At 43.4% G+C, this 12843-nt stretch overlaps 1 protein-coding gene across 10 annotated transcripts in view; it reads right to left on the reverse strand.

The window, feature by feature from the left end:
- Nucleotides 1-12843, reverse strand: part of RALGAPA1 (Ral GTPase activating protein catalytic subunit alpha 1) — a 163888-nt gene that overhangs the window by 126201 nt on the left and 24844 nt on the right. For all 10 annotated transcript variants that reach the window (XM_038756186.1, XM_038756184.1, XM_038756177.1 and 7 more), the window contains exons 4-8: nt 11807-11864; nt 9670-9713; nt 7030-7207; nt 4360-4475; nt 1353-1491 (exon numbers count right to left, since the gene is read on the reverse strand). In XM_038756186.1, coding sequence (XP_038612114.1) covers nt 1353-1491; nt 4360-4475; nt 7030-7207; nt 9670-9713; nt 11807-11864 — 535 coding nt within the window. The remainder of the gene's footprint in view (nt 1-1352; nt 1492-4359; nt 4476-7029; nt 7208-9669; nt 9714-11806; nt 11865-12843) is intronic.

Consider the following 12843-nt stretch of genomic DNA (forward strand, 5'->3'; position numbering starts at 1 on the left):
TCTCTGGGCAACTGGAGGATCCCTCTAGACTGTAAACGCATTGTAGGCAAGGAATATGTCTACCGACTCTGTTACATTATAATGATGACGATGGTATTTGTTAAGCAGCGTGAAGCGAGAAGCAGCGTGGCTCGGTGGAAAGAGCACGGGCTTTGGAGTCAGAGGTCGTGGGTTCAAATCCCGGCTCCGCCAACTGTCAGCTGTGTGACTTTGGGCAAGTCACTTCACTTCTCTGTGCCTCAGTTACCTCATCTGTCAACTGGGGATTAAGACTGTAAGCCCCCCAGGGGACAACCTGATCACCTTGTAACCTCCCCAGGGCTTAGTACAGTGCTTTGCACATAGTAAGCGCTTAACAAATGCCATCATTATTATTACTATTATTATTATTATATTAAGCAGTGCTTAATGCTATCATTATTATTATTATTATTATATTAAGCAGTGCTTAATAATAACAATAATGATGGCATTTGTTAAGCGCTTACTATGTGTAAAGCACTGTTCTAAGCGCTGGGGGGGGTACAAGGTGATCAGTTTGTCCCACGTGGGGCTCACAGTGTTCATCCCCATTTTACAGATGAGGTAACTGAGGCTCCGAGAAGTTAAGTGACTTGCCCAAGGTCACACAGCAGGCATGTGGGGGAGCTGGGATTCGAACCCATGACCTCTGACTCCAAAGCCCGGGCTCTTTCCACGGAGCCACGCTGCTCCTCTTAACCATGCTCGCATTGTTTTAGAGGCTGGGGTGGATACAAGCAAATCGGGTTGGACACAGTCCCTGTCCCACATGGGGCTCACAGTCTTAATCCCCATTTTACAGATGAGGGAACTGAGGCACAGAGAAGTGAAGTGACTTGCCTAAGGTCACACAGGAGACAAGAGGAGGAGCTGGGATTAGAACCCACGACCTTCTGACTTCCAGGCACAGAGAAGTGACGTGACTTGCCCACGTTCGGTCAATCAATTGTACTTATTGAGCATTTACTGCGTGCAGAGCACACAAGTGGCAGAGTCAGAACTAGAACTCATGACCTTTTGACATCCAAGCCTGTGCTCTACACACTAGGCCAATTCTGCTTCCAAAAGAATCATTAATTTCTCATAGAGAGGCAGGTATCACCTCTATCATTATAAATGGTATTTATCGAGCGTCCAAGTGTAAAACAATGTACTAAGCACCTGGGAAGGGTGCTTAGTACAAGACTGCAGACAACTGCTGCCCTTCAGGAGTTGACAATCTAATTTACAATGTAAATATTAATTATATTACGGGTTTACAAGTGATGGATCTCTGCACAGGTTTTGTGTCTGATAGATAATATTTACAGAAGATTATGATTCACACCTACCAAGTACAGGGTGATACAAGCTATATTCCTTGCAGATGTTTGGAAAGATGTAAGGCAAGTAATATTTCTTAAAATGTGAAAATAAGAATGAAAATCCCTTTTCTTGATTTTCTTTGTTCTTCCACTCCAAACTTTTTACCTGAAAGAAGATAATATGTATTAACCTTGGGATGCACTATCCATTTGGAACATTTACCAGCAAATTGGCAAAACTTTTTACCTGAAAGAAGATAACATATATTAACCTTGGGGTGCAGTATCCATTTAGAACATTTACCAGCAAACTGGGCATTTTAAAAATGAAATGCTCTTAAAAAGAGTGAGGCAAACTCATCGCGTAAAAGGCTGATCACTTCAACAAAGGAATGAGGAAGTTTCTAAAGGGACTTCAACTTCCTGCATTTCTATATGGAATGGTAATTGTAATTTTTCAGCATTTCATCTACAGTAGAAGAATAACCTGCCCGTAACTTGATCGTCTGAAGGCTCAAAAACAGTGGCAGGAGCTACAACAGCAAATGCATCAGCAAGACCCTGGACGATATGCCCAGAGGGTCTTTTCAGCCACATCATCTTCAGCTGAAAAAGTCGGGGGGCGAGGGGGGCTCACATCCACTGCCTGCCAGAAGGCCTCAGTGAGGAGCAGACATCTGTAACAGAGGCCTTCTCTGCCTGTCCCCAGAAACCTCTGTTCTTTCCAAGAATAAACTTGTCAGTCTCTCTTGCCAACGTCCTGCCTCTGGCCTGGAACGCCCACACTCTCGTTCATTCATTCAATTGTATTTATTGAGCGCTTCCTGTGTGCAGAGCACTGTAGTGAGCGCTTGGGAAGCACAAATCGGCAACATATAGAGACGCTCCCTACCCAACATCGGGCTCACAGCCTAGAAGGGGGAGACAGACAACAAAACAAGTAGACAGGTGTAGATACCATCAGAATACACAGAATTACAGCTATATGCACATCATTAATAGAGTAATAAATATGTACAAATATACGCAAGTGCTGTGGGGAGGGGACAATCACTCTCTCCACCTTCAAAGCCTTATTGAAGCCACATCTTCTCCAAGAGGCCTTCCCCGACTAATCCCTCTTTTCCTTCTTTATGTATATATGTTTGTCCGTATTTATTACTCTATTTTACTTGCACATATCTATTCTATTTATTTTATTTTGTTAATATGTTTTGTTTTGTTCTCTGTCTCCCGCTTCTAGACTGTGAGCCCGCTGCTGGGTAGGGACCGTCTCTATATGTTGCCAACTTGTACTTCCCAAGCGCTTAGTACAGTGCTCTGCAAACAGTAAGTGCTCAATAAATACGATTGATTGATTCCTCCCATTCCCTTCTGCGTCCCCCTGATTTGTTCCCTTTATCCACACCCTGCTCAGCCCCACAAGACTTATGTACAGATCTGTAATTTATTTATAGTAATGTCTGTCCCCCTATAGACTGTAAACTCACTGTGGGCAGGGAATGTGTCTGCTGTACTGTACTCTCCAATGTGCTTAGTACAGCGCTCTGCACAGGGTAAGCGCTCAATAAATACGATTGATTGATTGGTCTGGGCAGGGAGGCACAAGCCCACAGTCTCCAAGAAAGCAACTACACCTAAGCCCAGATGGGTTAATAATTCCTACACAGTTTGCTGCTTGCTGTGTACTCAAAGGAATCATCCGTGAATTCTGGCCACTTTTCAATCTCTTCTCACTCTGCTCTCTTGTACCCACCTGGCCAGGCCTGAGCCCCCTTTTTCCTCTCCTCCTTCCCCTCCCCACAGCACTTGTATATATTTGTACAGATTAATTACTCTGTTTCGCTTGTACACATTTACTATTCTATTTATTTTGTTAATGATGTGCATATAGCTGTCATTCTTTTTGTTCTGACCATTTTGACACCTGTCTCCATGTTCTGTTTTGTTGTCTGTCTCCCCCTTCTAGACTGGGAACCAGTTGTTGGGTAGGGACCGTCTCTAGATGGTGCCGGTTTGTACTTCCCAAGCGCTTAGTACAGTGCTCTGCACACAGTAAGCACTCAATAGATACGACTGAATGAATCTAAAGTCTGCAAATTTGCCGGACAACAGGGGCACCAGTGCCACTCCAAGGCCGGTGCCTCCATGGACTCGAGATCAACCTCTTCCTCCTCTCCAGAATCAATCGTATTTATTGAGCGCTTACTGTGTGCAGAGCACTGTACTAAGTGCTTGGGAAGTACAAGTTGGCAACACATAGAGACAGTTCCTACCCAACAGTGGGCTCACAGTCTAAAAGGGGGAGGAACACCCCAGAGGGAGGGGACAGCCGGCTGGCCACCGTCACCCCTTTCGCCCACGCCCGTTTGGGGCAGGAAGGGCTCGGCGGCCAGACTGGAGGGACTGAGTCGTGCTAAGGAGGCGCAGTGTGGCCTGCTCTTCTAGCACTAACAGAGTTGCCTCTGGGCACATCCCCCAACCGCTGTTTGTTCCCTCTCATGTCTCCTGGCTCCATTCAGTACAATGCTGACCCCACCCAGAGCCTGCTTTATGCCACTGGCTGCTGGTGAATGGGAGGACACAACGAGGACTAGAAGGGGGCACACCCCACAATGTCCAAAAAGACCACCGCTGCCCTGTTATGACCGTCACAACTATCACCACCAACCCGTGGCTCTTCCTTATCCAGCGCTTAGAACAGTGCTTTGCACATACTAAGCACTTAAATAACATTATTACTATTCCAGAGCCGAGTTTCAGCCCATTACGACTCCTTCCCCTCCTCTGGCCTCATTTTAGGTAACCTTTGTTAGACAATTGGTCAGTAGTTCTGCTACTTAAATCCCTATCCTGGGCACATCACGGGCATAACAGATTTTCCTCCTCCAGGTTTTTCCAGCAGAAACACTGGGATGTCAATTATTTCCCTACTCAAGAAATACAGGCAGTTGTCTGGTACAGAGGAATGATTTACACAGGAAATATGTTTTCTAAATACAGTCATAAAAAAGTTGGAAAGCATAAAATGTACCTGAATTACTATGTATTTCAAAAGTGCTTCTAGAAAGTAGCTTGTAAGATCTTCTTGTCCTTTATCTCCTGATTGTGGAGGGACAAGAGGAGTGATTTCCTCTAGGGTAACTTGGGCTGTTCAAAGATAAAATAAGACTTTAGTCCAGATACCAAATTGTTTTTTTTAAAAGACAGCAAACAACAACACAATCACATAAATCTTACTTGCAAAGCAAGAGTACAGTAAACTTTGTGAGCAGGTCAGGTAAAGAAATCCCAAACTACTCAACTTTGAAATTAATAAGGGGAAAAAAAGCCTGTAACTGGAGTAAGGCTTAAAATTAAACAGGGTTTTGATAATGCAAATAAGTCTCCTTATGGCTCTCCTGCTTGAAGTCTATTTTCATTTTTTAAAACCCACTTACTGAACGTCTGACTGTACTTAGATGGTGAGTTCCTTACTCAGAGTACTGTGTAAAATGCTTCAATTACCTTATTACCACTCTTCAGTTCTCCTCTTTCTCTACCTAGGAAATTGCACTGTGTATCTGTGACATTTTAAAGTGTTTCTGTCATTACATAAACCACAATCTCTGTTCATCTCAATGACCTGAGTAATGTTTTCCCTGTATAATTTCAAACCTCCATTTCTCCTGCAACTGTTTCTCCTAAAGTTAGCAGTACTTTTCTTCAGGCAGCCCTCTACCTCTGTGGCCTGCATCAACATATTCCAAGCAAGAGGGGAGAAGAGGGAAGGTGGAAGAAAACTGTATACCTGCCCCAATTAAATTCAATTTCCTTGGGATTGCTTTAAATTTGCATCAGAACCTAATAACCTATCACTCCCCAATGAACAGAAATGAACAACCTCGTCTCCACTAGGGTTGGCAAGATTACTAAATCAGATTAAGTTAATCAGGCGAATGCTTTAAAGGGGCCCCTTGGCCAGGAGGCGAGGTACTGGTTTAAAAGGTACCTGAAAAACAGTCTGCTTTTCTCCCTGGCTCCAATGGCATAAGAGAGCAGGATAACTCTTTAGTCTCCAAGTCACAAAATAAAGGGGCGCTACTAAACTCTGGATCAAAGCCAGCTCTGCTTTAGAGCAAGGAAATTATTTAATGACATTGCTCGCAACTCTTCTATTAAAAAGTTTAACAAAGTATCGTCGAAGGTTGCTATATTTAATGATATTTTGTTCTGTATTACTCTGTTCCCAGCGTCATTCCTCCAATTTTTTTTTAACATGGACACCTCAAGCAAATTCACGTTCTTTAGAGAGAATATCCCATTCATTCAGTGAGTTTAGAAAGACTTGGTTCCCGTATTTTCCATGACCTCATTCTATCACTTTTATTAATTGTCCTCCATACCCCCAAGGTATCTACTCATCACCTTCCCTGCCAAAGAAAACTTGGGTCAACAGAAAGTACCGAACATACTAGGTAGTGCCTTGTAACAAATTTTGGGGAAGAAGAAAATAACTGACTAAATATATAGTACGCACAAAGATAGTTTTGTCATTACAGAAAAATAACACCCTCGATGCTGAAACACAATATTATGAAAAGCTGTGTAACTGGTCCCTCATTCCCGTGAGCACACCTTCAATTAGTCAAGCATTGCTTAAGAGCTCAACCAATCCTTGGTTTTGAAGATGCTGCCTTTTTTAAAGTCGGGCCTGTCACCAGGCATCTGAACGAACAGCTAATTACAATACAGCCAGAGTTATTTGTTGAGCAAGCTCCCAATTAGTCATGAGTTAGGAACTAAGGGAAGGCTTTCAATAGAAACTCATTTCCTTTTGCAGGCAATTTATATATATAGTAACTGAAAGTTCTGAAATGCTTTTAACTGAAAGAGTGAGACTAAGCAATATCAACAAGCAGCTAGTCTACAAAACAGAAAAACCTACATTTGGGAGTTGTGGGGGGAGAGACGGGCCTTGAACGGAAAGTCACATAAGCCTCTTCTCATACTGCTACCCTTCTTCCACTAAGCTGATTTAAATGACGGGAGTGTCAAGCGGTTGGACGGCTTCAGTGTCAAGCGGCTGGATGGGTTCAGTGTACCAGCAATGAATAATTTGCTGAATTTTTTTTTTAAAAGTATTGCTTCAGTATTTACAGGGATTCAAAATGACAGGCTAAGCCTGCACCGGTCTGAGGCTGGGCCGGAGACTCTTCTGAGTGCTGCCTGGCCTTTGGGACCATCCAGAAAGGTCAGACCGCATCCGCATCCCATTCTCTCCCAGTCCCATTCTAGATCGATATATCATCAAAGCAGAAATTAGTTCGGACAACTGGGAGTAGCCTGGGGGCCGGGAGGTGCTGTGGCATCCAGAACAAGGAATTCAAGGACTGAGAGTGCTGATCCTGATTAGCACACACAATGACTTTGACAAGTCAAGAGAGGGATCTGAGGAAGGACTTTAAATTAAATGAAGGAGGACTGATCATTTGGACTTAAACTGGAATCTTTCCCATCTTTGTTTCTCATTTTCATTTTTACTTGGAATCATCTTCGTGTACTAATTGGAAATTAGAGGAAGAAAAAACCAGAAGGTACTGCCAACATCCACGCTTCAACAGTTAAACAATGGTGATAGGCTTAAACAGGTAAAAAAAAAAAAAAGAGAAGGGCAGTGTTGTGATATGAGCTGGGTAAGCAAAGACAACACCTTGAGTCTTACTTTCTTGAAGGTTAAGTGGGGGGTTAATGAGATTATCTAGAGTCCGAGGTCCATATTCAGATTGCGGTGCTGAAAATCCAGGAATTAAACAAGAAAACATCCACAGCTGTTCTTTACTACAGTTATTTTGAAGTGCTTGCAACCATAAAAGGAAGAGGCGAACACCTTCTCGCCGGATCTAAAACACAAAAATGTAAAGCATGTGAATCCAGAAACAGAAGACAGAGAGAACTTTCTCTCTCCCTTGGAGAGCAAAGTTGGCTAAAAAATAATTACAAGATAGCTAGCCACACAGACTCTCTTATCCCAGGTTTTCAACAAGATCAGAGTTTCCCGTCAAGATTGAAAGGATGGCTTTCTAGTCTATTCATTCAATCGCATTTATTGAGTGCTTACTGTGTGCTGAGCACTGTACTAGTCTATGAGCTCTATCTGAAGCCTCTCCCCTCCTAGTCCTCATCTCCCCTAAAATCTTTATCCACTTTAGGCCCTTGTGCTCAAAATAAAAAAATCAGCACCTCTATCTGCAAGGGAACCTGCACCACTAGTAGGATGGATCTACTGTAGTTACAGGCAGAATGAATAAGAAAAAGGGGGAAAAAAGCCTAAGACCAAAATGCATTAATGCTTTAATTAGTTTTCATTGGGGTGTAACCTTCTCCCCAAGGTGCAGCCTCTGTGGTAGTCACATGATGCTGAATTTTTAAAACTCTTTGCTCCACCACCTCGTGAAAACATCTTCAAATCCTACCTCATCTGGTTTCCAGATGTGATCTCTGAACTAAGAAGAAAGGAACAAAGTCCCCAATAGCCTCGATAGAGTCAACGGGATCAGGGTCAACAGCAGGCGATTCAGATTCCAGTGACATCCAGTTCCATTCTGGGTCTCAATAAGGAAGCTTGTAAAAGGTCCTTGAGATAGAAAATATTTCCTTTCCTCTTCTTCCTCTACTAAATTTTGGAAGTGTAGAGACGGGACGTGGCCACGATTTTGTCTAAGGGATAACTGGACTGTTGCAGGCTGCACACCTCCAGAGAAAGGCAGAAGCCAGAAGGCTGAGCCTGTGAGCCCACTGTTGGGTAGGGACTGTCTCTATATGTTGCCAACTTGTACTTCCCAAGCGCTTAGTACAGTGCTCTGCACACAGTAAGCGCTCAATAAATACGATTGATGATGATCTCCTCAGGGACCACTCTCCACACCTAGCTCATTTGGGGACCGCAAAGGCCGGAGAGGTTGCTAACAGCATCTGCGCTGGATCAGAAGCCAGAAGCCAGTGGCTAGTAGGAGTCAGGCTGGCTCCGGTCTGGAATCGGAAAGTCACTTGACTCCTGGGCCTCAGTTTTCTCATCTGTAAAATGGGGACCCAATGCCTGTTCTCCTCCAGCTTTGTGAGCCCCATGTGGATCAGGGAGTGAATCTGACCTGATCATCTTGTACTTACCCCAGCACTTAGTACAGTGCTTTGCACATAGTATGCCCTTAACAAATACCACAATTACTAATGGTAGCGTGTCCACCCTATTGAGGCATTCCAAAGTGTAGAGAAGAGAGAAATCATCAGCGGTTTGGTGAGGGACTGGATGGGGCTTTTGATGAAAAAATAAAATGAGAGTCAGCATAGGCTGTTTTTTCATCTCTTTAAAGGCAGGAGGAGGAGATGAAGAACATTAACCAAAAAAGCCAATCAGCAGGCAAATCAGCATTCCTGGAGCAGGTGCATCTTGCTTTTACTTGCTCATTCCAAACATAAACCAGAATTCGAATGATTCAACAAAGGTGAAAAAACAACGCCCCGCCCCAAATACATTTTTGTAAAAAATTAAGCTAAGCCTGATCAGATATATTCAAATGTGCTACATATGTAATACCGTGCTGTCTGTTATTTTGGATTATTACCTCCTGATGATGATAATATTTGTTAAGCACCTACTACATGCCAAGCATTGTTTCAAGCACTGGCGTAGATACAAGGTAATCAGGTTGTCCCATGTGGGGCTCACAGTCTCAATCACCAGTTTACAAATGAGGGAACTGAGGCACAGAGAAGTGAAGTGGCTTGCCCAAGGTCACGCAACGGACAAGTGGCAGATCCGGGATTAGAACCCACATCCTCTGACTGCTAAGCCCGTGCTCCTTCTGCTAAGCCACACTGCTACCTCCTGGTTGGCAGGAATTGAATCCAATGTTCTGTCTACACCGAGTGGCCATCCAAGTGAGCCCAAGGAATCCTAAATAATGTACCTGTGCCCTGTTCCTAATGTGGAGTGGAAATCCCTCCCCACTCTTTTAAAAACATAGAACTGGGTTTATTTTACTTTAATTCCCTCGGCACTTCTGTCTTAAGAATAGAATCCCCGGGTAGCTGACGGTTACTTATATTTAAGGGCAACAGCACTGTAACTGGACCAATTCAACATCTTTTCCTTTTCCAAAAAAGGGGAAAAAAATTGAGAACTTGGCTTAACATACATCTTTCAAATTCAAGAAATGACAACACTGTCTCATTCCTGAAGTATGGGGAAAAGCCAAAGAAGCAGAAAGTGCGGACAAGGGCATAAATATGGTTTAACTATCTGGAATCAACTTTATTGAGGCAGAGAAAGCTATTTACAAAATCCCCAAAGCTTTGGTTATACCTTTAAGGAGTTTCCTGTGTGAAGGAGTTTCTTTAATATCAATCCTAAAAAGAGAACATGTTGTTAGACATCCTTATCATTTCACATAGTTCTAAATGTCAGAGTTCTCGGTCGGGCTTGATAAAGCTTTTCAAACAAGCCTTTGGCAACCTCCAACTTATTCTTGGTGACTTCGAGATCCTTTTGGCAATGGTTTCAAGTGCCAGAAGGAATGAGGAAGATCACCGTCTTGAAGACTTGACCACAATTCCAGAAATCCAACATAAGACCTTAATACAACCCCCGCTTAAAATACTGTGTGCCGTTCTGGTCACTATATTAGCAAAGACAGAAGACACCTGGAGATGGGACAGAAAAAAAACCAACCAAAATGATCAGGGAATTGGAGAAAACTACGTAACAGGATAGACTGTAAGAGTTAGAACTCTTTTGTCTGGAAAGATAAAGGATGGGAGGGAGCAAAATTGAAGTCTACTAAAAGACATGTGGTTAGGCTACATATGGAATCACTGTCCACCAAAGCCCACCCGGCCAGGACAAAGGGGCACCCGCTGAAGCTTCAAAGCTTCAAGCAATCAGTGGTATTTATTGAGAGCTTACTAAGTGCAGAGCACTGTACTAAGTGCTTGGAAGAGCACAATACAACAGAATAGCTAAGTGCAGAGCACTGTACTAAGCACAATACAACAGAATTAGCAGACTCATTCCCTGCCCATAATGAGGTTACAGTCTAGAAGGAGAGACATACATTAATATGAATAAATAATTCATAATATATAATTTAAAGATATTGTACATAAGGGCTGAGGGGCTAGGGGTGGGGCGAATATCAAATGTCCAAAGATCCCAGATCCAAGTGCACAGGCGATGTAGACGCGAGAGTGACCCAGGGAAGAGAGGGCTTAATTGGGGAAGGCCTCTTGGAGGAAATGTGACATGAATAAGGCTTCAAAAGTGGACAGAGTGGTGGTCTGGCATATATGGATGGAGAGGGAATTCCAGGTTAGGGGGAAGATGAGGGAAAAGGGTGGGAAGTGAGGTAAGATGAGATCGGGGCACGGTGAGTAAGCTGGAGTTGGAGAAGGGGAGTTTGCGGGCTAGGCTGCAGTGGGAGATCAGTGAGGTGAGATAGGAAGGGGCAAACGGATTGACTGCTTTAAAGCCAATGGTAAAGACTTTCTGTTTGAGAAGCAGCATGGCCAACTGGATAGATAGAGCATGAACCTGGGAGTCAGAAGGACCGGGTTTCTAATTCAGGCTCAGCCACTTAATAATAATTGGAATCTGTTAAGCGCTTACTATGTGCAAAGCACTGTTCTAAGCGCTGGGAAGGATACAGGGTGATCAGGTTGTCCCACGTGGGGTTCACAGTCTTAATCCCCATTTTACAGATGAGGTAACTGAGGCCCAGAGAAGTGAAGTGACTTGCCCAAGATCACACAGCAGACATGTGGCGGAGTCGGGATACGAACCCATGACCTCTGACTCCAAAGCCCGAGCTCTTTCCACTGAGCCACACTGCTTCTCTAGTAGACAAGCAGCCACTTGTCTACTATATGAACTTGGGAAGGTCCTTAACTTCTCTGTGCCTCAGTTACCTCATTTGTAAAATAGGAATTAAGACTGAGTGCCCCACGTGGGACATGGATTATGTCTATATTGACCCCCAGGGTTTAGTACAGTGCCTGGCACATAGCAAGCGCTTAAACACCATAAAAAAGGAAAGAAACACTTCTTTACAAAACCAGTCATATACCTATGCAATTTTTTTTAATGGCATTTATTTAGCACTTACTATGGGCAAAGCACTGCTCTAAGCACTGGGGAGGTTACAAAGTGATCAGGTTGTCCCACATGGGGCTCACAGTCTTCATCCCCATTTTACAGATGAGGGAAGAAGTTAAGTGACTTGCCCGAAGTCACACAGCTGACAAGTGGTGGAGCTGGGATTTGAACCCATGACCTCTGACTCCCAAGCCCGGGTTTCTTTCCACTGAGCCACGCTGCTTTAAAGTGGGGATTGGATAAGTTAATGGTTGAGAGGTGCATCAAAAGCATTTTTAGAGGGAAAGTTAGGGATGTTAGATAGAACGTCCTTAAACATGATGATGGATGGAAGGCCAAGAAGGCAACTTACCAATACTGTGAAACTGCCATCGCTGATGAATCCTTTCTGGAAGAAGCTGTAAAATTTTCTAATAAAAGAGAAGAAAAAGGTTAATCAAGCAGTGGGTTTCAAGGAGAGCTAAAATGTCACATATGGACCTAGAGTTCCCTTGAACTCTTCAAAGAGGGCAATATTTATTCTGGCTGATGACACAGCATTGATGCTTTTTTTGGCATTAGAAAATCCTTCCCAAGTAACAGTGTACACTTACATCAGCAAATTATTATAATTTGCCTATTAAAATGGATATGCAAATTTCTCCTTAATGATCAGCATAGTAACTCCAAACCCATTTGAGACTAACCAAGTTCTGACACCTTGACACCTGTCCACATGTTTTGCTTTGTTGTCTGTCCCCCTATTCTAGACCGTGAGCCCGTTGTTGGGTAGGGACTGTCTCTATAGGTTGCCAACTTGTACTTCCCAAGCGCTTAGTACAGTGCTCTGCACACAGTAAGCGTTCAATAAATACGATTGTATGAATGAACTCTTGAACTGGTGAAATGAGACTTTCATACCTTTATGGGATACTGTTGCAACGACTTCCCTCAATGTCTAATTCCCACCTCGGCATTTTCTCCCAGCACTTAGCACTGTACCCTGCACACAATAAGCACTTAATAAGTAGAAGAAACTATTTTTATTTAGGGTTAGAATGAAATTTCCAACTCACTTCTTGTGCCATGAGAGGGTAAGGCTTCAAGTTTACTTCCCTTTTAACTAGCCCCCGAAGGAATGGGGAATAAAAGAGTACAGTATTTGATGGCAGGCGAAGAAGTTCCAATATTCTTTAAAATGGTACCTATAATAAGCAGCATTTAACTAAGTCTAACTTTAATCTTTGTGCCCTGCCACCCAGCAAGCAAATTTAAGGCTACCTTAGTCGACTGCTGCTTAAAGAAATGGCATCACAATAATCGCCATGCAGGGGGTTCTCTGCTTTCGGTACTAGCCAAGCTTTCTTTTCTTTCTATTCAATGGTCCTCTGGCAATTGGGCATTCTTAAT

Source organism: Tachyglossus aculeatus, chromosome 14, assembly GCF_015852505.1.
Source record: "Tachyglossus aculeatus isolate mTacAcu1 chromosome 14, mTacAcu1.pri, whole genome shotgun sequence".
Classification (NCBI taxonomy): domain Eukaryota; kingdom Metazoa; phylum Chordata; class Mammalia; order Monotremata; family Tachyglossidae; genus Tachyglossus; species Tachyglossus aculeatus.